Source organism: Indicator indicator, chromosome 27 (genome assembly GCF_027791375.1).
Source record: "Indicator indicator isolate 239-I01 chromosome 27, UM_Iind_1.1, whole genome shotgun sequence".
Classification (NCBI taxonomy): domain Eukaryota; kingdom Metazoa; phylum Chordata; class Aves; order Piciformes; family Indicatoridae; genus Indicator; species Indicator indicator.
The window spans coordinates 11539789-11565699 of NC_072036.1; the positions used below are offsets into that span (position 1 = coordinate 11539789).

General features: G+C 46.1%; 1 protein-coding gene across 1 annotated transcript; it reads right to left on the minus strand.

Annotated features, from left to right (window-relative positions):
• Positions 1-2131: 2131 nt before the first annotated feature.
• On the minus strand, positions 2132-22145 carry PRDM1 (PR/SET domain 1). The gene is made up of 6 exons (XM_054393144.1): positions 21864-22145; positions 15211-15330; positions 11799-12051; positions 3481-4589; positions 3125-3253; positions 2132-2707 (listed from the first exon to the last, which is right to left on the minus strand). The coding sequence occupies exons 1-6, from the start codon at positions 22143-22145 to the stop codon at positions 2132-2134; spliced, it is 2469 nt and encodes an 822-aa protein (XP_054249119.1).
• Between the last annotated feature and the right edge of the window lie 3766 nt (positions 22146-25911).

A 25911-nucleotide genomic window follows, 5' to 3' on the forward strand; every position in this document is an offset into this window, starting at 1 on the left:
CTGTGCTTTGTGACCATGCCACACACCGGGCATATTTGGCTTCAGTTCAAGTTGTTTCAGTGACATTTTTTTGGGATGTTTGTTCACTGACCACCCACCTCCATCCCCCCAGTACACACAGGTGGGTGAGTAGGGGGCTGATGATCCCTACCCTGTGCTGCAGACAGGGTGATTCCCACCGAGTTGGTGTAGGTGATGTTGGTGACATCAGGTTGGTGAGACACTGGCACAGGTTGCCCAGGGAGGTGGTGGAAGCCTCATCCCTGGAGGTTTTTAAGGCCAGGCTAGATGTGGCTCTGAGCAACCTACTCTAGTGTGAGGTGTCCCTGTCCCTGGCAGGGGGGTTGGAACTGGATGATCCTTGTGGTCCCTTCCAACCCTGACAATTCTATGATTTTTATGATAGGTGTTTGCCAGTTCAGGCTTTTCCCTGGGGAGCTGTGCAAGTGATAAAAACAATGCCTTTAGCACAACCTTTTGGTTTTTCGAGGTCACTGGTAGTATATGCAGAAGTGGATTAAGATTGGATTTTCACACTTAGATGAAAAATAGGTTTTATTACACGGTTTGGCTCACAACTTAAGTGGTATAAATATATATACATATACATATATAGTATAGTGGTATAAATATATCTATAAATATACACGTACTCTTTGCTACACCTCAAACATCACCACATCATCTTTGGGCTTAGCAGAACAAAAAAAAAAGCTAAAAGGACGTGCATTCTATCTTTCCCTGTGCACATTTTGGTTTCTTCTCTGAAGTAGCAAAGCCTTTAGATTAAAAAAAAAAAAAAACCAGCATTGTCTGCACCACTGGACACAAGCACTGAGGTAATTGTTGTTCAACAACTTTTGCAATGCCCTTTTTTTTTTCTTTCTTTCTTTCTTCTTTAATTAAATTAACCACAAAATGTACAAACACAAATACTGAGGAAACAGGAAAAAAAATAAATCTGAGTTGTACAGGAAGGGAAAAAATATATATATAAATGTATGTGCCAGGAAAGGACTTTTGGTCCCCACTTCTACCCAGGCAAAGTGGGAGAGGAAAATACAAGTAAAACTGAACCTCTTCTGCTGACCATCTCTCTTTTATCCCTAGAAGGCTCTGGCCATTAAAAGGGAAAAAAAGAATAGGAAGAAAGAAGCCTGCCCCAAACCTCCTTTTAGGCAGAATATGAATATGCTTGGGTTTTGGTTTTGGAAACAAAAGAATGTAAAGTGAGATTTTTTCTTTTGGAAGAGCCACTTTGAGCTGATGCATTGCTTTGGTCATAAAGTTGCAGGATAATGTGTGGGGCTGTAGTTTTTTCTTTCTTAAACATTATCCATGGCAGGGAGGTGTTTGCTGTGCCACAGCTGCTCCAGGGAGAGCTGCAGGTAGGAGAATCCTTCTCCTACCCTCAGTAGAGGCTGGGGTAGCAGTGTCTTCCCTGCTTGCTGCTACTCCTGGTTGGTTGGTTTGGTTTTGGTTTTTTGTTGTTTTTTTTTTTTTTTTCCTTTGGGATGATTTGCACATAAAAGTATTTTCAAACTGACAGATGTAGGATTCTGTGTGTCAAATGTCCAACTTTGGCAAGAGAAAAAAAAAACAAACCCACATTTGTTTAAAAGACATCGGTACATAAAACACATTTACTGAAACCCCAATCTTAGGTTCTTAAAACAGATGTGCAGGAAAAAAAAAGAAAAGAAAAAAACACAACCTCTACAAAGAATGGCCATTAAAGGAAAAATAAAAACACTTAAAGTCAAAATTACAATGAATTTTCCAGTCATTGTAAACATTTTCCTAATTATTGCTTTTTCGAATGATTAATTGCATAATAAATTACGAAGTACTATCATTGTAAAAATAATTATGGATAGGATTGTCTTTTAGTAACTGGTGAGGCAATGCAAAGTCCTTTGCCCCCTTTTTTTTTATATGCCCTGAGAAAACAGTAACTTTGGAGTTCCTTCTTTTCAGCTGGAGAGCGTAGGGAAACTACTGTAAGCCAAGATTGCTTTGCAGCATTGAACCTATGTACAAGCAACTGCTACAGGCACCCTGACTTGCCAAGTCATAAATTAAAAAAAAAAAAAAAATCATTTTTGCCACCAAAAAAAAAAAAAAAAAGTCCTTAAGGGTCCATTGGTTCAACTGTTTCTTGCTTGACCTTTACAGGTAACAGAGGTAGTGGGTGACCGTGAGGCAACTTCATAATTGACATATCCGACGACTCGTAAAGGTTGCACCCTGAGGAGAGAAGTCCGTTTCCCAGGTTCCTCTGCAGAGACACTTTCAGGTTGGCTCCTTCCATCTCCCTCCTGAGCACGGTCAGTATGTCCTTCTCCACGATGGCTGTCAAGTCGATATTGTCCTCCACCTCTTCCAGCTTGTCGGCATTGTCGCTGATGTCGAACTTCTCGATCTCCTCGTTGATGCGGTTCAGGTCCTCCACGGAGAGGCCGGAGGCAGGGGCGGCAGGACAGTTGCCCTTCAGGTGGACCTGGAGGCTGCAGAGGTGAATGTAGCTCTTGTGGCAGTGGATGCACTTATGGGGCCGTTCCCGGGTGTGGAGCCGCTTGTGCAGCTTCAGGTGCACGAACTGGGTGAATTTGGCTGGGCAGAGCTTGCACTGGTAAGGCTTCTCTCCAGAGTGGAGCCGCAGGTGGGTTTTGAGGTTGCTGGTGCTGCTAAACCGCTTGTGACAAACCTGATATGGGGAGGGGGGTTGGCAGAGAAAGAGTGAATGAGTGGGAGGGGATTTGATGGTTTAAATGGCAGACAGCTAGGAGGATAGAAGAGGATGAAGCAGCAGCTTTATGTATCTTCGTGCTTTCTCACATAGGGGAAAAAAATCCCCTCCTCTTTTATTTAAATATTGCTGAGCAGCTTTGTGAGTGTGGCCCAGGGCAAAACTCCACCAGCAGATGTCTTTCACAGGCTGGAGGCAGCCCTGCTGTCTCGCAGAGGCTGCTGCAGCAAGGCTGGGAACAGCTGCAGGACAGACTTCAGCTCTGAACAGTCACCGGTTTGTCACAGCCCTCCCCACGTACCACCAGGGGTATGTGTGAGCCCTGGCAGCCCTTAAGCCTCCCGGGAGAGGAGGTCTCTGCAGGGTGCTACCTACCTGACACTCGTGAGGCTTTTCTCCCGTGTGTACCAGATAGTGCTTCTGGAGGTGAGCCAGCTGCGTGAAGCCTTTATTGCAAGTCTGGCATTTAAATGGTCTCTCCCCGCTGTGTACTCGGAGGTGCACCTAGGGAGAAGCAAAGCAATTAACAACTTGCAGTTTCCAGAACTGTAACAAAAATGCTTCCCTGAAGTTAGCAGAAGGCTTCCATTGCCAAGACACAACATTTAGTTCATTAGGTGGCATCAGAATTAAAACTGTCTTTACAGCCATGCTTTTGGGTGCTGTCCCAAGCCCAGACTCCTAGCAGCCTGCCCTTCAAGGTGGCTGCTGCCTCATTCTCCACTGCCTACCTTGAGGTTGGAGAGCTGGCCGAAGGTCTTGGAGCAAACGTTGCATTCGTACTTGATCTTCCCGTTCTGCTTCTTCAGTGGGTATGGGAGGGTCTTGTACCCAGTCACATTCCTCTTGCTTTTAATGAGATTCATGGCTTCTTCACCGCCCGTGGCAGCCAACACCACTGAGGTAGGTTTAGGTTGCATTATGTGTTCTGAACTGGCTGCTGTGCCAGCCGTGGGTGAGCCGCTGGTGGGGCTGCATGGCTTGTCCTTCATGCTGGCAGCAGCGCCCGTGATAGAGAAGGCACTGTTAGGGGCTGGGATGAGGAAGTCTCTGGGATGATCAGGCTGCAGCAGGCGACGGCCTCCTTCGCTGGGCAGGGAGCTGGGGAGGGTGGTGGGGTTCAGCATGTGGTGGGAAAGGCTACCCCCGCTGAGCAGGTTGCCATAAAGAGGATACATCCTCGGGAAGAGATTGAAATTGTTGATGCCGTTGATATTGTTCAAAGCGCTCAGGTTATTACAGCTCATATTGAACGGAGGTAACAGGAATTTGGGATAGTGAGGGTTATAGGATGGCAGGAAGGCAGGTGGGAGGTGGCCAGGGGGTGCATATCCAGGGTAAGACCCCAATCCTTCTGAGCCATAGGATCCGTTCAAGTACGAGTACGGCTCTCTGTGCTCTTGGGAAGTGGGTGCCAGAGGGGAAACCGTGACCCCTGGACTGCTGTGAGGGCTTGAACTTTTTAAACTTTGGTCTGGGCTGCTCCTCCCGGAAGGACTTGGCGTGGTAGACGTCTGGATGGGCGAGTGAGTAATGTAGCTGGGTCTGTCCATCCCATATGCTAGGGAAGCTTTCAGATAGTCATCTGGAATGTGAGGTCGGATCGGGTAAACAACTCGAGGGAAGAAACACCTCTCCGGGCTATAGTTCTTACGCAAATCGTCCAAGTCTTTCTCTGGAGTAACTGGTGAAATGTTGGTCTGGAAGAAGTCTTTTCCCTTTGGAGGATTGGATTCCATTTTCAGGATTTCTTTCACGCTGTGCTCCTTCTTTGGGACGCTTTTCTGATAAAGCTCATCTTTATCAGTGCTGTGCTGCTTTGGATTCACGTGGGTTTGTGCTGAAACATAAAGACAAGGTAATGATTAGATAGGCCATAGGCCACTGTCATTATCTCTTTTCAAAACACAATCTGACTCCTACCAGTTTAGTGGGAAGGAAAGGCCACTCTCAGAGATGAGCAGCCATTTATCTCCCCCCAAAAACGAATTTCTGAGTGAAGAAATGCCTGTTGGTGTTAAGTGTTAATAAAAGCGTTGTTAATCGATGGGATACTGAGTCATCTGCAGAGTGCTAGCTTCCACTTTGCAAATTGATTTCACCTTTCTTTCCCCTTACAAGTAACCTGTTTTGCTAATAACTGCTAATAACTGCAGTTGAGGAGCATTTGTTCACAAGGCAAGTTTAACAGGAGGACTCTGCAGAAGGCAGGCTCCCAGAAATGTTCCTCAGTAAAGTAACAAGGCATGACAAATCAGCTTTTGCCAAACCGCAGCAGTCACTTCACCAGCCAGTTCAATTACTTACAGTACCAAAAACCCCATGGCTGGCTAGGATGAAAGCCTTCTTCAAAGAGAAGGTATTCTCCATCAGTAAACAGATCATTACTCATTAAATATACTGCTTAGGAACATCTACAACAAAGCAGGCTATTTACTGCAGATTTCTGTGGCATTAGCTCTATGCAAAACTCCTCTGCTTACAGCTGTGCTTTATAAAAAAATGCTGAAGCAAAGCAAAAGAAAGGAAGACTGGTTGGCTCCAGCTGAAAATGAAATGTACTTTAAAAAATAAGGGGAGTTAGTGGAGGGGAGAAATATGTATTTAGAAGGAAACAGAAGCTAGCATCCATTTGGCTCAGTTCAGGGCACACACACACTGTATTGAAGGATTCTACCTTCTTATCTAGGCATAACAGAAACAAGACACTGAGAGATGTCTTCAATAGAAAAAGAAGCCTGCTTTTATCTAATCTCTTAGGGGTAATAGTTATATAATCTTGAAATGATGACTTTTAAGATATTTTATTATAGAGGGAAAACTACAAGAAGGTTTCATATTGTTGTGGTTAGTTATGCGCAAGGTTTTCCATTAGGGGGTACAAGCCAATAGGTTTGTGACTTGAAAGTGTTGCAGCCCCTTAGCCAAACTTCTCCTTTTGTGACCGACTGTCCTCACTTCACTAGCTGAGGTAAAAAAAACATTTTTTTTTTTTTTTTGACCAGTTGAACTCAGCAAGGAAGATGGGAAGAAGCAGCAACCACAGAGCTTTCAGCATGGATTCTTTGCTTCACTATTCACTGCCCTAATGGAATCTATCCTTTGGCAACATTACCCTATAAGGCAAAGAAACAGCCATTTACTAACTGTACCTAAGAAAACAGCTGCTTTCAAAGCATGCTTGTGCTCACAGCAACTGCCTTTTACAGCAGCATCCTTTCTCAAACAAGCATCAGGCTAGCAGCAAGCGAATGTAGTTTAAGATATGTGGGCAGTTTGTATATTTTCAAAAATAAATTAAGAACATGTTGCAGTCTTTGGCATTAAAAATCAACTCCTTTCTTTGGTCCTTCTGTAAAGTGGTAACTCATTTTCTAAATGTCCACCCAGATTTTGGGGTATAGAGGGCCTGCTAGGTTCACAATGGCACTGTGGATAATATTATCTACATCTTATCAGCTGCCTGTCACCACACCAGCATCTCAGAGCAAACATTCCCGGTGCCGCTATCAGCTTGGGGAAGTATCCGGGAAGTATTGAAAGCTGGGCAGGGGAAGCAGGACTTGTAAAGCCTCACAGCAGAAAAAATAAATACCACCTTATCAGGTCCATATCAGTTTCTTGATGGGGGTCTGTTGAGCAGGAAGATCAAACTGACACTTTTCTCTTTTAAAGAAAAAAAAAAAAAAGCCGGGGGGAGGGGAAGAGGAAGGAGAAGTGCTGGCACTGCTGGAAAAGCGATAGAGAAACCAGGGCTGCTGCCGCTGGAGAAAGGGCTCCTGCTGCCACAAGGTGGGTGGGGACATACATGCCTCGGGCTGGAGCAAGCACACAAGTGATAGAAAGGAAGCTCACATTGAGAACCTCACTTGCTTTGTGCAACAGGCACACGTCCCCACTTGACAGACTGAAGAAAACTGCTCTCTCCTTCCCTTCAAAGTTTCCCCAGCAAAGTTTTCTCTCCTACTGATTTCCATTTCTAGGCATAAGTTGCACTGTTTAGAAATTATTTTTCAGGTCTAACTGACAGCTCTTTAGATTGCAGACTATCTTTGGTCCAGAAATCCCCTCTTGGCTTTTTCCATCATTACCTGAGCACAAGGGATGCTTGGGAACAGCAGGGAGAACTAAACATAAACAAGTGTGTCAGCACTGTGTAAAATAAGAGAAGGTAGCGTTTGGGGCTGAACGTGGATTTAAAGCAGGGCTGAATCACATTGAGTGGTTTACAGCCTTTCTTGTTGCTCTTAAAGGAACCATACTTCAAGGTTAAAGAAATGTATTTCTTATAAATTGATTATTTTCTTAAAACTTGTGATTTTAGATTTAAGTTCTTACTCATCACAATGTCTCCTTCTTGAAATGCATTTCTCCCTCCCACCCTCTTAGACTAAAATACACTAAAAAATATATACACTAAAAAAAAAAATACACTAAATATAGGCACATCCAAGATCTGTCTAATTTCTGTGGTCAGAGAGATACAGAGAAAAAAGGTTCATAACAAAGCAAGATCAGTGCAGCTTCATTTCTGAGTTACTGATGGGGGGGGGGGGGGGGGCGGGGAAGAGAAAGAAAAAACCCCAAACGTGCCTCTTTAGGAGCCTGATCCGCTTCTAACTGAGGTCAACAGAGTGTTTGCTCAGATCTGAGATTAGTGAGCGCATGCAAGAGGAAAAGGGAAAAACTCCTTTTACTTTTAAGTATTAATAAAACTGGAGGGGCTGCCTGAAGCCACTCCAATGTGGGTGTTCCAATTGCTGGAAGTGCTGCATAGCTGTAGGCTTTGCTCTCATTTCTAACGCTCTGAGCTGCAGCCCGAGAGAGACTTCATAGAAACAGTGATCTGGTTTTATCTAAAAACTTGAAAAACGGTTGTAGGCAGGCAGCAATCTGAGCAGTAATTTCAGGAGCGAGACGGCACCGAGCACGTCGAGTGGTGCAGCTAAATTGTGCCGATTCACATTTTTGGTCTAAATTAAGCACCTTTCTTGCTAGTAGGAAGAGAACCTCGAAGTTGTGAAGCAGGCAAAAACAAAGAGAGTTTCCACTCAAAATGAGAATGGAGACCAGCCTTTACAAGTCTATAATTCGATCATCTTGTTTTCTAAATGTGTGCAAAGCAGGGCGAGATGCCTTTGAAAACATTTTGCACAGAGAAAGTCTTTAAGAGAGCCTTCAAATCATCCTCTGTATCAAGTCAACTTTAGTCCACAAATTCTAGTTTCTTATATAATTGCAAAATCATTTTCCTGAGCCCTTTTTAAGATTCCAGGAGGTTGTTTTTTTTTTTTTTTTTTAAAGCAAGTACAGATGTTTCCTCTCAACCCACATAGAAAAGCTTCAAAACCAGAAAGTGAAACTGCCCAGTAAACAAAAGGGAAAGCGAGCAGCAAGGGCTTAACTGATGGCCAGCATGTCAGGGACAGCAGGAAGAAGAAAAAGATAAACCACATTTAGAGAAAGAAGCATTACAAAATTAATCTTCTTCATAGAATCAGAAAGATTTTAAAATAATTTAGCCTTGCTGAACCTGCCAATGAGACAAAAAGATTGCTCAACGTTTTGTAAATAGGCCAGTTGTCTTCCCCCAACTCAACCTTTCCTCCTGAAGCTTGACCAGAAGATGTCACTTGCCTGTACTTGACTGAGGAGACAAACATGACATGAGCAGCAGGAAGTTGCATCATGTGATTGCAATATATGAACATTATTATCAAATAGTCACGTCCTGAGTCAAGGCAATTGTTTGGGGGTTTTTGGTCTGGTGGTTTATAGCTGTTTGTTTGTTTGTTGTTTTTTTGTGGGTTTTTTTACCTGTTATCCTCTCCACCCTCCTCCATCCCAAAATAAAAATCCTATGATGAGGTAGGAGTGAAATGGTAAACTATGTAAAACCCCTGAAGCAAATTACCTCAATCTGTTCAGTAGTCCAAAAAGAACATATCCCAGGCTAAAAGATAATCTGAGGGCCTAGTTGAATGAGGTTAAGCACAGGTAGCAAATTACCAAAGATTGTTGTTTTGGTCAGCAGAATCTAGAACTCTTCTGCTTATTGCACTAAAAGACATTTGCTGGACAATGGTACCATCTGAAGGTGGCACCTCTCAAATCATGATAGGAAGATCCAACATCAGTGGCCTCAAAACAGGCAGGAAGGAGAGCAGGAGACTGAGCTTCCACCGCTGGGATAATGTGGATATTGTGCAACTCCTGTAGGCACTTCAACATCCACTTGGAGTTACGTAGCTCCACTTGGAGCTAATCACAGCCATGCAGGAAGGTGTGTGCTTCAGCCTCTGAAGGACTGGGTCAAAGGCCCCAATTCAAGAGAACACAGAGGACAGGGTTAAAGCCATAACTAAGTGCCTGCCTAATTGCTGTCTTCAATCAGGATGCTTTTCTTCTACGGCACCAATGAACTAACGCTGGAGAAGTTACCTTTAATTTGAAAGTTTGCTGTTACAGAGGCAAATGGATGTTCTGTGTGGATGTGTAAATATATTTATGCTCTCAAGTGGTAGTTCTCTCATTTTTGAGGCCACTAATTACAGGAAATAAAGCCAGAGAAATTCTCTGATACATTTTTCCCCAGAGGCCCATCCCACTTGGGTTCCTAAAGAGGAACTGAGGTGCTGAACTCCCAAGACCGTGATCCCCAAACCCCTGAGGCACCTAAAGCAGCTGCCTATATTTTAAGTTGGCAAGACTGGGAGCTCTCTGTAGGTGTGTGTCCCAGGTGGCCTCTCCTGTGCTGTGCTGGGCAACCAGCCAAGGCACAGCTCTTTCAAAGCCTCCTGCAGGCACCAATGTGCTCTGCACAGCCAAGATGGGATGGAGGGAGGATGCTGGGCACAGCACAGCACAGCCACAGGCTGGCAGTACTGCTGCCCCACACAGTGGGAGGGAGCCCTGACTTCAGCCTGCACTGGGACCTGGACCCCAACTTTCCCTCCCTCTTCCTCAGAGGGTGCCAAAACCATCAGCCAGGGGCTGGGCTAGGCAGTGATGCTTGCCTGCTACTGAGGAAAGACAAACCACTTTAAACCCCAAATTATTAGCAATCAATTGGATGGAGAGGGCTTTCCTCACTTTCTTAGTGGGCTGAGGAGGTCAGTGGGGTGCCCCCCCCCAAGCAAGATGCTGTTAAGATGTTTTGATGGGGTCTGCAGGAGGTGCAGGATGCTAGCAATTTGGGGACAAGCCTTTTGCACTTCATTCATAGGTGAACACAGTGTGAGGGCACCTTGGCCAGGCTTGTGACAGAGGGAAAGGCTGGAGAGGAAGCAGGATGCTCACTGATTTTAGATTTAACTAGAAGAAGTGGCCTGGGAAGAGAGGAAAGAGGAAAACTGAACAGTGCTGACATTGACTTTCAACTCATCTAGTTCCAGTACTAATGCTGGGAAAAAATCATCCTTGCTTCAACTGTTGTTACAGGGCCTTCAGCAAATGCTGTGAAAGCTGCTCTTTCAAATGTTAAGGCTGAACTACACAACTATTGCTCAAGATCCTGTCTCTTTAAATCCACTTACTGAGCCTGCTTCTGCTCAGATGGATTATTCTGCACATGTCCAGACACTCCTAGTTTTGACCTGAGTAAGAGTAACCAGGCAATTAGTTGACACTTTACAAATACATTCCTTGCTACTTCTACAAGGACACCAGCAGATGCAGGAAACTGAGGCTGCACTTGTGGATCCTCCTAGCTAGTGGACAGATGTGTCTGGCTGGATCATCACAAACTCCTCATCCTCAGGAAACCTTAATGCTGTTGTCTTGACCCACATGGAGGTCCCAAAGAAAAGCCAACAGTTCATCACATCAGGAAATAAAACCACGCAGCCAGTGGTGAAACAACATGTGCAAAGATGACAGAATCAGTGAGAGATTTTGTGAATAGGGAATATTGAAACATAGGACACTCCCTCTTTCTCTTCCCTCTGCCACTAAGAAATAGCAATTTTTCCTGTTTGGTAGGAAAGACCAAAAATGGTGAAAAGATGACATCCATGAAGGACAGATTAATCTCCATGTCTTGCTTCATTTTCTTGATGAGGGTTTACACTTTAGCTCTAATGATCCTCAAAGTAACACATATTTTATAACCAATTAACTATTTTTTTTTGCCAAATAACAGTATATAGTCCTATTTATAAAAAAACCAACAACCTACTTTTATAGTTTTTCCTTCAAATTTCAGTGTAGGTACTGGCAGAAGGACAAAAGAATGCTCTGCTCTAGCTCAGAGCAGCTAAAAGGAGGACAGGCATCCTAAAATTCAAATCAAAAGTCAGCAAGAACCTCCCCCTCTTTTCAAGGGGCTCTGAGTGAGGTGCTAGGCAGTGATTAAACTATAAGTAAAGAAGCACGGAGGCTGGAAATGGTCAGAAACCACAGAGGAACACAGAGATAAACTCCTGGAAATACCTCTTCCCCCTGCTGCCAGTGCTACTATTTTTGAACAGAAAATGAAAGCTGTGATAGAGAGCCAAGAAACAGGGAAGAAATGAGCTTAAAAAACGAGTCAGCAGATGAGAAGACCGCAGGAGGTTTGCTCCCATAAGATAAGTGTAGATGCAAGGTTCAAAGGGTACTGTGCAGTCAACATGTATTTTGTCAGACACCTAGACCGAGTCACAGCACATGGCCACTTCCTTGTACAGTGAGGGCAGCCCTTTGGGAGCATTACTGGACAGCTTGGAGTATATGCTATCAAAGCAGGTATTGGCTCAATGCACTATAAGGTCTGGACTTGGAAAGCCTGAGAGTGAACCAAGGGTTCTGAGGGCAGAAATATATTTGGGTTGCCTTACCAGACTTTCAGATTGTAAACCAGTAGCTGTTCAGATTTTTTCTACTCTGTTTACATTTGAACAGCCACAAGGAACTCCTTCTGTCGTGTTGGGTTTAATTCCCTTTTTCCACTCCAAGCAGCCTACTGTGACACAACAGATGATGCAGCTGTGTAATTATACAACTTATTATTAGATCATATAGGCAGAAGAGACATTGCTAGCATTCCTTGTTCATACTGTAATCCACTTACTGAGGTTCATCATTGTCAGCTCTCTGGAGGAGGGATAGTGCAGCCTCTCTGCAAAGTCTCGGCAATACCACACAAGCAGCTCTTGGTTGGCAGGGATGGGCTTGATGGTGTAGAAGTAGATGTTCATTCCATTCTGACAAGCAGCCAAGTTCTGTTCCTGAACAGAGTAGCCAGGGTTTACATAACGCATCCAGTTGCTCTTGTCCTCATTAAATCCATCAATGAAGTGGTGAAGCTCACCACTTGAATAGATCTGGAACAGAGAGGAAGTGCTCGTGAGGGTGTGTGCACACAACAAGCTATGTGTGAGCACAGCATCCTGAGGCAAAAATGAGAAGGCTTTTTTTCCCCCCAACATACTACTGAAAGAATTGAAGCCCCTTCCACCTATGCTATCCTCTGTGCTAACGAAGAGCTGCTTATTCCAAGGTCACAGTCACCTTTTCCTTTCTGCTTTGCCCGTGTCTCTGCTAGTACAGACACATCAGACCCAAAATCTGAAAGGCAGAATACTCTCCCTGCGCCAACAGTCTACCTTGGAGTGCTTTTCCTGGTGCTATGATCAACAAGTGAGTGATGCTAATGACTGCAGGTCTGAGTGCATGCTTGCATTAATGCTTTGAGTCACCTGTGTATAAGACTGACTGACTGTGCTACGTCAGAGTCCTTCTCGCCTTTTTCTCTATGGCCTCTGTACTTGCAGTTTCCTACCACCTCCACCCAAAGGTTTAAACTATGCAAACATCCTCCACCCCCCCAGAGTCCTAAAGCAACACTTGCTCATAGTTGGACTGTAACCCTTTTGTAGAAGGGTTGGGCGAGGCAGAGATGAACTTCACCTGCCATAATAACTTAAGGAAGACCTAGAGAAGGGCCGGCTGACAAGAATTCACTTTTCCTATCAAGAGACACGTTCTGGCTTGTCCACAGAGGGGAGAGAAAACCTCAACCTGAAAAAATGCTAGGAGGCCTGGGTGGGGGAAATAAATCCCAATGACTGACAGAAGCTACTGTTTCTTAAAGAGGCAAAAATAAGAAAGTTACCCCCTCTACAAGTTAAAAAAAAAAAAAAAAGAAATAAAAGAAAAAAAAAAAATCAAGACACATCCAGGAGACACATTTGCTAAAGACATCTGCTAAAGACACATCCCTTACTCATGGCAGGGACAAGCTCTGTGCTGGATGAAATGAGGTTCCTGAGTTTCACAAAACAGATGACTGGGCATAAGCCAGACACTGGAAGGAGAAGCAGCTAGCACCATCCATGCACCTCGCTGGGCAGGAAATGCCTTTCCAAAGGGCAGACAGAGCTTATCTCAGAGGGAAAACACTCCCTGATGTATTCCCATCTCGGTGTTCTCACCAGTGCCCTTTGCACCTACCTGGCTGGGCAGCGGGCCCCTCGACCACCCGCCAGCCAGCCGGGACCTCTCCTCTTCTCTCCGAGAGCCACCAGTGGAGAGGGGTGAGGCAGCCTGGCCCTTTAACGCGGGCAGTAAACACCAGAATCACTTTCTTTAAGAGCAACTTCCTGTAAACTGAGAAGGGGGAAATACATGTGGCCTCATCAAAGCGGCTTGCGAGAGATTCTGCGGTGTGTTTGTTATGAGAAAATGGAAGCGGGCCGGCCGAGCTGTGCTGCATCAAGAGCAGCCTTCGGGTTTCTTTGCTCGCCCCAGCTCGCAAACTTCCAGGAACGCAGGGCTGCGACGCTCGACGCCCGCTGCCGCATCCCAAAGCCACGGCAAGGCCACCACGCGGTGACAGGTAACCATGCTCTGGCCGAGGCGGGCGAGGCCACCCCCCCGGGCTCCCACCTATTCTGGGGAAGGTGAGGCCAGATGTGCTGAGTCACGGCAGGGTTCCCAGAAATGACGTTGGCTCTGCTCCCCTTGCGCGGGCAAAGCGAAGGCAGCATCTCCCCCGCGCACGCAGCAGATGTTCCTGCTCCTGCCAGCAAGCCCAGGATGCCTTTAATAACATGTGGGAAGTTATCTCCCACAATTTCCTTCGCATATGCAAGCCTGTGTCAGAGCCCTAGGAAGGAATTCTTTTTTGGTGCAGCAGCCTGTCTTGAACGCATCAAGAGATGATAACAGGGAATTTAACAATGCTTAGGTGGCTCCTAGGATATTATTTCTGAGGATGCTTCCGCATTGAGACTTAAAATCTCATCATGAGAATGATGTCACCTTTCTCACTGCAATATCGAATGAAGTCCTGCAAGATGGTTAGCAGCCCCTCTTCCCAGTGTCTTATTAACAACCAGCAGGGCTGGGGCCAGTGTACTGGTGTCACCTACGCTGGACACAAGCTCCCAAAAACATTCAGATACAAGAACAAAGCCTCATGAATGTGAAAGCAGCTGCTGCTTGGTGAGAACACTCATACAAATAACTGCCTGTGCAATGCTGTATTACACTGCACACAGACAATCTGAGAAAACCAAAATGATGCAATTAGGTAGGAAGAAAGGGGTGTGGGGAACACTGGTGCTTGCCCTGTGTTTCACCTGGATATGAGGTCAGGATGTTGCTAAGGTAGGCACCTAGGCACAGAGGCTTGGGTATACTCCCAAATCCAGTGATTTAGACGAAACCTAAATGGCTAGGAGGCAGCAAAACAAATCCATGGAAGGAGATGGGGCTGTTCTCTAACAATTAATAATGGGTCTGAGCAGAAATTGAGGATTATGTGAACTGATAAACTGGAAGGATATTCCCCAGCACAGATTTCCCAAGACAAAACAAGCTAGCTGGTGCTCCCTTCCAGTTTATACTACAGAGTGCAGATTAAGCATCACCTCTAGTGTCTGTCTGCCAGCAAGAGATTTTTCCTTTCACTAAGACCAGTAGGTTGCTCTTTGAACACCTTCTGAAGTGGGCTAGAAAAGTTTATGACTTGAATAATGGATGCTGAAGACCATTACCACTGTGTTATAGCAGTTCTGTTCAAAATGGAAAAGGAAAAAAACACCTGCATGCGTGATAGTTCCAGAGTAGAAGATTATGCAGTACTTTCAAAGCTTCTTCATAGGTGGAAAAAACAAGGATAGGTGATATCTGCATAAACAAGAGTGACTTTCCACTCTGAAGAAATGCAAAATCACCTGCCCCTACTGCAAGAAGCAGAAGTATTTCTTTATACAATCAATCATTGATCTGTTCCAGAAGACAGAGCCAGGAGAAGAGCTATGCATCTCCCCTGCTTTCTTTCTCTCTACCTAAATTCAAAGAAGTCAGACATTTACTCATCTCAGCTCTCTCCACAGGCTCTGTAGGTGCCTGGCAGCAGACAGAAGTTGCCCCCTGCATTCAGAGAGTTCTGAAGCAGGAAGTGACCCAGCTTCTCAGCTGTACTCATTTAGTGATCTGCTTACTACCACAACATGGTGCTGTTTTTTCCTGCTTACCCGCCAAAAGTATTTTCTGTTCGCATTCTTGGGAACCGTATCGCTGGTATAGATCTCTCCTATCAGGGGTCCGAAGCGTGTTCCTTTTGGGATGTACTCTTTGCTTATAACTCCAGTGACCTAAAAGAAGAGCAGCACAGGGTCAGTTCCTTGCCAGTAGAAATCAAAGAGTCTTCCTTCCTCTCCCCTGTCCCCCTTCCTTTCCTCTGTCCCCCAAATTTAACAAGGTAAAGAAATCAATGCAGGAAATTTCTTTGTGGTGGTCCAGCACAAGAGAAAGAAATTAACAACCATGCTGGATATGACACAACCAGCATCTTACCAGACACACAGAAGCCAAAGCTGAACACTGCCTGAAAAAAGCATTTTGTGAAAATACCTTTTTTACAAGGAGAAACAGCAAGTGAAATGTGCAGAGCAGTTAAACACCTTCTGAAGTTATTTCTTCTATCAGAGGTAACTCCCACAAGTCTAGTTCCAGCAAACAAAAATAGTCAACAGCTCTCAATCACTTCATTTCTACAGAGCTCACTTTTCTAGTAAGTTAGGAACTGAAATGACTGCTCCTCCAGATCAAAATGAAACTTCCCTTCCCCATCATCTTCGCTTTATCACCATCCTGATAGCTAAAAGGAGGAAAAAACAAAACAAACCCCCCCAAAACCTACAATTGTCTCAGCAGCAGACAGTGGCATACCAAACAGAATATGAAATGGCTTTGGGACATGTACTCACAGATCACCCTCCTTTGTAAAAAGGAGGCAGCAGTTCCGGTAACATGTCAAGTGGGTTTGGTCAAAAAGGCGTAAGGGTTTTGATGAAAATGCTCCACTATGCTAGGTCTAAGAAACGTACTCTGCTTCTGTAGCTTCCTTCTTGACAGTAATTATACAAAAAAAAAAAAAAAGTCACTGACCACAAATCAGGAAGCAATTCATCATTATTCAGAAGAACGTGCCTTGGAGTAACCCTTTGCAAAACACTGCTGAGTTACTGGTTTGGTCTCTCTCTGTTCCTCACCAACCTTCTTCAATTTAATGTGTCCAAACAATGTTAGGAAACCAACAGTTTTGTAAACCCCAAACTCCAAGCCTTTGCAAGACTAATCCTGCTGCACAAATGGGGGGAGGGGGGAAGAAGATAAAAAGCCCATTAATTTGGTATCAGAACCAAACTCATGGCAGAATCTCTTCCTCCTGTCTCCTTGCCACTTATCTTTTTGTTCACCAGCATTTCAGAACAAGACAGGAGTGGCAGAAGTGGTTGACCAACATAAAGAGTTGAGATTACTGCTGTCTGTACCCCACAAGGAAGTGACCTTCTTACCAAAGCAGCTTAACACTCAACAGACCCTGCAGAGAGATCACTTTGAGGAGTATTTCTTTTTCTTAATAGTCCTTTGCAGCAAAGGACAGTAAAACCCCTGGGCTGTAGAGAGTACCTTATAAATTAGCTAAGCCTTGTGTTTTTTCTCATGCTACGTTTTCTTCTGTGGTATCATCCTTGGTGTGATAGAAGGTGAGAGAGAAAGATAGCTGCCTGTGTGCTGGTGAAGATTAAAAATCCCAGTAAATGACTAATGCCTATCATAATTTTTATGTTAAATGTCAAATACAGGGTACAGATACCAGCCATGGAATCAAGGACATAATCCACCCGGAAACAGATTGCTGGGTGTATGTGGTGGCTGTTTGTGCTTGTCTGTGTTTCAACATGTGTTTTAGCACACTACCAAAAAAAATTATTCAACATCATCAGTAGAAGTAGTTAAGTGCTCCATTGATCTGTGCATCTGGACTGAAGAGAGAGAAAAGGGACTTCCAGAAAACTTCCTACACCTACCACAAGCTGAAACAAGCTCAGTGGCTCAGTTTTATTTTTGTCTTGCTTGTACATTTCTCATAGAGAGCTGAAAAAGGCAGATGTTGTTCTCATCTTCCCCATATATCTTGATTTACATCCAACTGCCCTCTCATGAAAAGTTCACAACCAAGCCACCAGCATACCCTACCAGTTTTACTGCATGGGAGCCTGAGTTTTTTCCAGTTTTAAAATATCTTGGCCTTAATTAAGATGACTTCAATGCTATTCTCAGAATCTCTAGAAATCACTCCTCAAACCAGTCAATTTGAAACACTCACTGAACTGGTATATCTGACACAGCAGACACTTTCTGGTATCCACCTTACTTTTGCTTCTCCCCGGCACAGCTGAACACAAAGCCAGTTTCTCACCCTGCACCCATGAGAAGGTTATTTTGGCAGAGGATGTTCTGCACATCCGTGTGTGCCAGCAATGAAGTTTTGCTAAACCACAATAACGTTGACCTTTAACCGAGGATGCCTTTCTGATCAGCACTTTTGGCCCCTGTAAGCTCAGCTACTGTGGTGAAGGAGGGCTACCCACGTCCAGAACGGACGGAAAGCTGTCTCCGGGCTGCCGAGGAGCTGTCTCGGGGCAGCATTTCAGACTTGTGTCCACCAGGTGTCCTTCAGCACATTGCTGCCTCTCGGCGATGAGCCCTTTCCGAACAGCCCGGTGGCACAGAACCACGGGGGACCGTGCCCTGAACTCGCTCCCTACTGATAAAAGCCCACTCAGTGGCCGTGTGCAGCCTTCTGGGTCAGACCCGTGCCCTGCAGCATAAAGGCGCTGTATCAGACCCGTTTCCTCTCTACAGACTCCTACCCGCTCTCCCTTCCCAGCTCCAACTTCCAGCCCACTCGCAGCGGGCCGGCTGACACATTTCCCTGTCTGGAAAGCAGCGTTTCCAGGACAAGAGAACTGAGCCGGCAGCCTGCAGCCCCAAGGATGGCTCCCCGAACTGCGGGCTGCAACGGCTGCTGCTGCCGCCGAGCCCGGGCTGAGCTCACCCAGCCGGGCTGAGCCGGGACAGAGCCGGCAGCGAACGGGGAACAGCCGCGACCTGCAGGCGCTGCAGCGGCGCTGCCCGGCCCGGGGAGCCCGGCGGGGGGAGCCCGGGGCCGGGAGCAGCTCGGAGAACGGCGGAGGCCCTGGAACTGACCAGGGTCCTAATACGGCGCCGGGGGCCGGGAGGTGGGAGCGGGGCGGCGGGAACGGGCAGGGCTGCAGCCCGCCGGCCCGGGAACGGGGCACGTCCCGCCCTGCCCGCTGCTCCCGGACAGCAGGCGGATGGGCTCCGGGCCCAGAGCCGACATCAAAAGGCGCTGTGAAGGACCCGCGCTCCTGCATCTGTATTCGGAGAGAGGGCACTGGGTGTCCACGCCGACCACTCCTCATGCATTTTGCAATGAGACCACTGCTTCCAGAAAAAGCCAACAACAAAACCCATCGAAGAAACCCATATTGGTTTTAGTGAAATACCAGGACTCTCCAAAAGCGAACAGGGAAGGTCATCATGTGTCCTGCAGTAACACTGACTTGTGTTTTCTTTTTAACTACCAGTTCTAGTTACATAAGCCCAAACAAATTTTACCCAGTTTTCTAAAAGAGATGCCATGATACAAAATGCTTTCAGACTTCTTCCTTTATGATCACAAATGGAAAATAAATAAATAAATAAAAGCAATATGGGAAACCAAGAGTCTGAGGTCAGAGACATGCCCTCCCTAACAGCTCCAAATCACTGCTCTCATTACAACCACTGATTCAGGGTCTAAGAAACAGCCTTATCAGAGAAATGCAACAAGTAAAGGCTGTGTTGAGACATGCTTCTGTCAAGCTCACAGACCAGGATGAGGCACTAGTAACACACAAGACAGTAGAGTAACTGGGACTTTCTATCAAGGTCTGTTTGGGCTTTAAGGACTGAGACCAAAGGGGAAATTGTTTAAAAAAAAAAAAAAAAACAACACGAAAAACACAAAACCAACAAACAGAAGATCTGTATGAAAAAGATCATTCACATATTGCCTTTCTGGAGCATGGTTTTGGCACTGGCATTTCATCATTTTTTTTTTTTTTCCTGTCAATTGCTAAAACTGGAGGACAGAATAAATAATTCACACAGAGAAATAAATAAATGACTTCATGTAAGTCGAGCAGCCTAAAATGTTACGAGCAGTAGTAACTCATTTTTTAAAAATGCTGACACACATTGTGAACTCTCAATGAAAAATGTGTCCTTCAGAAAAATTCCCGATCAAGATCCAAGAATAAACAAGAGTATGACGTGTCAGGGACTCTTGCAAATTCAATAAACCTTTAAAGAGAAGCCACTTGTTTCACAAAGCATGCAAGGGAAAGAAACACAAAAAGCAACCCTCCCCAAATGACAGCAGTTGTACTTCCTCCCTTCCAAGCAGGCACGCAGTACTTTTCCTACCCCAAGTTGGAGATACAATACTAATCGTGACAGCACCAGGGTTTCATGATCTAATCATGACAGCATTAGCATTTCACAAGCGATGTATTCTATGTGTTTTTGTCAATAAACTGACTCAGCATTTAGAACTCTCAGCCAGACAAAGCTACATGAAGACAGCTCACATCTGAAACCCACTGGCAAACACGCACACTTGCATCCCCCAAAGTCTTACCTCACCCTTTCGCAAGTGAAAAAATCCCCCCCCCCCCCGTTTTGCTGGCAGGACTCTGGTGGTTTTCCATGAGGTCAAAACCAGAAGCACGTTCCTTTGCTGACCCCACAAACACCGATGTGTGAGAGCAACTCACACCCAGTCCTGACCCCTCTGAACAAACCCAAACTTGGAAGGTAGCAGAAAAAAATAAGGTATGGCAAAAGAAGTCAATAGGATATGAATGGATTGTGCCGTTTACAAGTATTTCAGCCTTCAGACAACTGGCAAATGGGTGACCTATCTGTACATTCACAGGACTGTAGCTTTCATAGAAGGTGTATGTGCGGGGGAAAAGGATCATATCGGCCCTTTCTTTCAGAGCTGCCTTAGAAACACTCAGAGTTTGAAAGTTCCTATTGCTCCTCATGGTAGGTACTACTCAGCACAAATAAAAGACTGAGGGAAACTCTGGAGAACAAAAGGAGGATGTCCTATATTCAGACTCCCACTAACAGGGAGCTGCACAGGTCACATTTTACAAGGAAGAACCAGGAATCTTTCAACAACTTCTCTCTCTCCACACCTCTTACACAGACAGCAACAATCCTTCTACCCTGATTCACTGACCTGAGCTATAGCACAAGAAAATTACACCTCGGTGTTTCCAAACAGCACTGGGAATTTTGAAAGCTCCTCGGCTGTCTCCTGCCACGGCATTAAGACTAAACAGGGGCAGACTAAGCCAGCAGGCCAAGCAGCCAATCAGTTACCCGAACTGTTGTGCTGCAACCTCATCCTCCAACCAAGAAATCCTCCCAAATCACACAGTGGAGCTGCAGCTCTACCTCCCTGTCTCAGCCAAAGTAAGCCCTATCTAACAATGCAACACAAAACAAGGGTTCACACCTTTTTTTTTTTTTCTGAAGTGTGTTTTTTCTCTGCCAAAGTTCTGCAGGGCAGGGCAGGGTAGATGGGAAGAGAAAAGTGGTTTTGAGGAGAATTTAGCTTTAACCTCTTACCAAACCTACTAGGCACTTTATTACGCACGGCACTGTGGAATTTAGTTTGGCAAATACCCTCCAGCTGGGGGTCCGGCCCTATTTCTGTATACAGGATTAAACAAGCCCCTACTTTGGAAGAAAATATTTGATAGGCATGGATGAGTGTACCTCTTCTTTTCAGCTCTGTGGTCAGTGTGTTTAGCCAAAGCAGCAGCACAGGTAATAGCTGCTATACCACAAGTCTCAGCACAAGGAGAAATGAAGGGTTGTCCCTTGGGTGATTACCCTGCCGAACATCACACCTAGCTATAATAGCTACTCTATATGAAGGAGTAAACACAAAACCAAATTGCTCATCCGGGCTCATTTCTTTCCAGCCCTTCTGAAACAACAACAAAGAATGTACCCACTCCAGGGACAAGGATAGGACAGACTCGCACGGTGAGCTACCAGTGAAGATACTGTCCCAGATAAACAACAGTTAATTTAAGCTACGGCCATTCTTCTGTCAAGCTTGTTACAGTTCTACCACCACTTCCTTAACCAACCCGCTGGAGTTTTTAAGAATTTAGGAAGTTGGGAATACAGCAACCTCACAAAAAGAATAGAGCAATTTCATAACCAAAGGGAAAACAAAAAGAATTAACTGAACACATTTCCAGGAATTTGTTGGTTTGTTGAGGTTTTTTTGTTTTGTTGGCTTTTTTTTTTTAATCCCCTCTACTTTTTAAAAAACTATTTATTGGACAAGGGAGGCACTTTAATCTCTGAGCCAGAGGCAATGAATGGTCCTGGCAAAGAGCAGTCTAGAAATTGGCACAGAGAACTACCCCACAGTTTAAATATGCTTATTCAGATGCTGTTCAAATTGTGTGAAAATTTAACTATTTGTAAATTGGTACAGAACCAGTTTCAGGGACAGGCTGGCTGAGATTTCCAGTGCAGATATTCCATGACAGATGGCCAGCTCACAGATTCTTAGAAGAGTTATTGGGGTCCCAGCTCACAAGCCAGCGGGCAGCATTTGGTGGTCGTGGTGATGGGGTGTGTGTGCATATTAAAGAAGGGAAGCCAGGGTGAGCACACGCTTTCCAAAGTGCTGTGATTTGGCTTGTCTGACTCCAACATTCCCCAGAGCATTGCCGCTTACCTCTTTGCAGTTAGATGCATATTTGAAAGTCAAGTTCCTTGGCAAGGAAGCCTCTGCCTGAGTTAGGGTGCCTCCGTCAGCACTGGGATCCAGCGGGTGATCGTTTACAATGTATGTGCATTTCTCTTCAAAATCAGCTTCTGTCCACAGAGTCATGTCAGCATCCTCCATGTCCATTTTCATTGTCCACTCTCTCCCTTTCACCAGATTCTTGAAACTCACAGCGTCTGAGCTACACTGTGTAGCAGCCTGGAAAATAAGAAAACAGCCTTTAATCCTCATTGTCCTTCAGTGTTGTGGTTTCCGTTGAGACAGCGTGACTAATGCTGCAGTCTGTGACACTTTAAAAGCATACGCAGGATAGTTGGTACAGTTGAGTAATAGCCAAAAAGCAGTGTAAACGAAGCTGCTCTGACTGAAGCAGCGCCTTTAGAACGCCAGCCTCAGTAATAATGAGGAGCAAACAAAAACAAAGAGGGAAAAAAAAATCCCTAGGCTGACAAAAGCTTTACCTTTTTCAGACCCTTTCCTTAATGTCTCAGAGGGGAAAAAAAAAATTCCATGCTGAAGAAAACGTGGGGTCATGGCCGTGAGACCACTTAGTCGCTTGTGGAAAAGCTGCCTCTGAGAAGTGTCACAAACAAGGAGAGGAAGAGGAAAGGAGCTGCTGTCTGCGTCTGAATGAAGCTAAAAATGGAAAGCGCATGTTGGAAGAGCGGAACCCAGCCTTGCCTCTTCCAAATGGGGAAGCCTGAACTTTCCCACCGGCTTTCAACACACAAACAACTTTCAAAACAACCTGCCCCCCCCCACCCCCCCCCACCCCCCCCCGCCTCCTCCTGACGTCCCTTATCCTTTGGCATGGAAGGCTGAGAAAGCCGACATCCTGCCAGCATCACTGCAGCAGTAACAGCCCTGTACAAAGCACTGTAACACGTTCTCGGAGGCGGGGGAAATAAATAAAATAAAAGTTTTTTTTTCTATCCCTTCTGATTGTGATGGTACCCCCAATAATAACTATCGCAAAGCGCTGCATGTGAGCCTCGCAGGACAATTCCACCAAGTTGTCCAGCCCCTCTTATCTACCCAGGACAGAAGCACTGCCATCAAACCTATCTCCCAACAGGTACTAAGAGATCAGGTTCTTTCCTTAAAGTTCTTTAGGGACCAAAACCTGTGCCTACGCCGGTAGCTGGGAATGACCTTCAAGCCCGGCGTAAAATCCCTTCATTTTTTCCCTTTCCGATAGGCAGCTTTCTGCGAAATTCACAACCCTGCTCCGGGAACAACGAAGGACGAAGACTGGAAGAGCGCGATCTTCCGAAGAAGAGGTCGAGAGCTGAGTGACTCCGGGTCATGGGGAGATCCCCGGTGCCCATCCCGCGACTGCCCGTCCGGCACTGGAGAGGCACCACCGGGCCGGAGACGCTGAGGCGGGGAGGCAGCGGCACACGGCCGGGCTCGCGACCAGCCCCCGCGTCCTGCCCCGACAGCAGCCGGGGCGAACAGTGCAATAGTTCCTGACTCTTGGCATTAAAAGGAGGAGAGGAAACTAATAGCGAAAGTCGGGGTGGGGGGAGCGCAGGAGGGTGTGACAGTAGCGCGGCGGAGCGAAAAGGGTTAACGCTGATCAGAGGAGCAATCCCGACTCAGGAGAGGCGACGAGGAAACTTGGGCTCCGGGCGCCGGTGCGGCCGGGGGAGGACGAGCAGAAAGAAACGCCGGGGAGGTGCGGGGTGAGGCGGGGAGTAAGAGGGGAGGGGGGAAGCTGTGTGAGGGGAGGCATCGCACTCCTTACCGGGGCAGAATCCGCGCGCGTTTCCACACCGAAGCCCACCGTCGGCGGCAAACCTGGCTCATCTCTACAGAGTAAACATTTCCCCTTCCTTCCAGCGGCCGGGTCCCCGGGAGACTGACTCACACCTCCAGCCGCCGCTCCCCTCCGCTCCTCCCCTGCTGTCAGATACAGGTGCTGCGCTGCCGCCCGCCTGCCCGCCCGCCCTCTTCGCTGCTCTTGCCGCCGGGGAACGCTGGGGGGCCGCCTGCCACAGCGCCGCGCGCTGCCCGCTCGCGCGCAGCCCGCGCACGGCTCGCGCTCCACGCACCGGCCCCTCCCTCCCCTCCCCTCTCCCCACAGGGCGGGAGCTGGGGCTGGCTCTACCTGAGGCCCCTGCCCTGCCCGCGGCCAATCCACAGAGGCTTTTTTGGGGTATTTTTGGTTTGGGTTTTTTTTTGGTGGTTTTATTTTGTTTTGCTGTGTGGGGTTTTATTATTATTAAATTTTTTTTTTTTTTTTTTTTTTGCATTCCCCTCCCCTCTTTTCTCCCCACAGGGCAGGCGCTGGCTTTAGCTTTACCTGAGTCCCCTGCCCTACCCCTACCTGGTTAACCTATAGGGGTTTTTTATTTGTTTGTTCTGATTTTGGGGAGGGGGGGTATTTGTTAAAAAAAAAAAAAAACACAAAACTTTGAGGGCTGTTTAATTATTATTATTATTATTAATATTTTCCATGCACTTTCCTCCCCACAGGGCAGGAGCTGTGGCTGACTCTACTTGAGGACCCTACCCTGCCCCTATCCAACCCATGGGGGGCTTTTTGGTTTAGTTTGTTTGGATTTTTAAAAAAATATTAGTATTTTTGTCATACCATATTGACCAAGGTGCCCAGCAACCTGGCAGGAGAAGTCTCACCACATGCAAGGCAGTTTTTACCAAAAATCTGTTTTTCTTGCTATTTTAAGCAGCAGAGAACAACACATGCCCACTTTCATTTTGCCTCAATTTGACTAGCCATTATAAAAATAACAATTAAAAGGATTCTCAGGTTCCAGAGCATCGATTAAAACCCAATTTCAAGTGCTTACTCCCAAACCTTAAATGTGTAGTACTATTTGATACGACCAGTTGGGGAGTTTCAGAGTTATGATTTTATCCCCTTCCCAAACTTCTCCACCTAATCAGTGCTTGTAAAGCGAGTTAGGAAAAACATTTGTTTCTTCCTTTAAATAAAGTCTTCCCCCTCTCCCTCTCTACCAGCAAGGAGGCTCACACAAGCAGAGCAGGGCAGGCAGAGTTTCTTAATCCATGGCAAGCAAGCAAGCACTGATCCCACACAGGGCACTGTAAGGGGCTGGCTGGCAGTGTGCTGGTGATGGGAGCAGGATTGGTACAGCAATCAGCAGACCCCGGACCCCATTTTTTTCCCCTCCAAACCCCAGTCAGCCTGCTGGCTGAAGGAAGGACATCCTGTGATGATGGCATACAATGTCCTGTTTGTTTATCATTAAGAGCATTCCTGCTTCTCATTACAAAACAACCAGATGCCTTACTTCCTTCGGTAGTGGTCGTGTCTCTTCAGCAAGGCGTCCTTAGGCTCAGAGAGGAACAGTGATGCACAACTCCATTTATAGCCATCTACAACCCAGTGTGAACGCTAAGCTGCTCCACTGCGAGGCAGCTCTACTACTTTTCGTTCTTCACACACTTCTGCAAAAACATTTCTCATTGCTTTCCCAGCACTGTACGTGGCAGCTAGTTTCACATTCTCTTCTAAACACACAGGCACATAAATTTTGTGGGTGATCAGGGCACTATGTATTTCTTCACGGGAAAAAGGGGGAAAGACGGGGGAAAAAAAAATAAAAGCATGCTTTATGCAACCAGCTGCCTGCGTCTCTCTGATGGACTAACAGATCCCTTTCCCTTAACCTCCTCCTCCTCCCTCTGGTGAAAAGACCTGTGGAAAGGATTACTTGCCATTTTTGGTGCGTGGCGCTGAGAATAGTAGATCTGTGTAAAGACCTTCCGTATGTGCTAGCCCAGGAGGGCTCCTGGCTGCAGACATAAGTAGGGCAACTGCAAGCGAGTGTCCTGGCTTAACTTCCACCACAGGGTAATTCCACAAGAGAGCTGGCCCGAGCACGGGGCTGAAGGATATAAATGTAATTGGATATATCCAGTAAAACCCAGGCACATCCAAAATGAGGTCTAGGAAGGCTCTGAAGTAGGAAGAACCATTCATTAAAGGAGAGAAATCCGGCCTACTTGA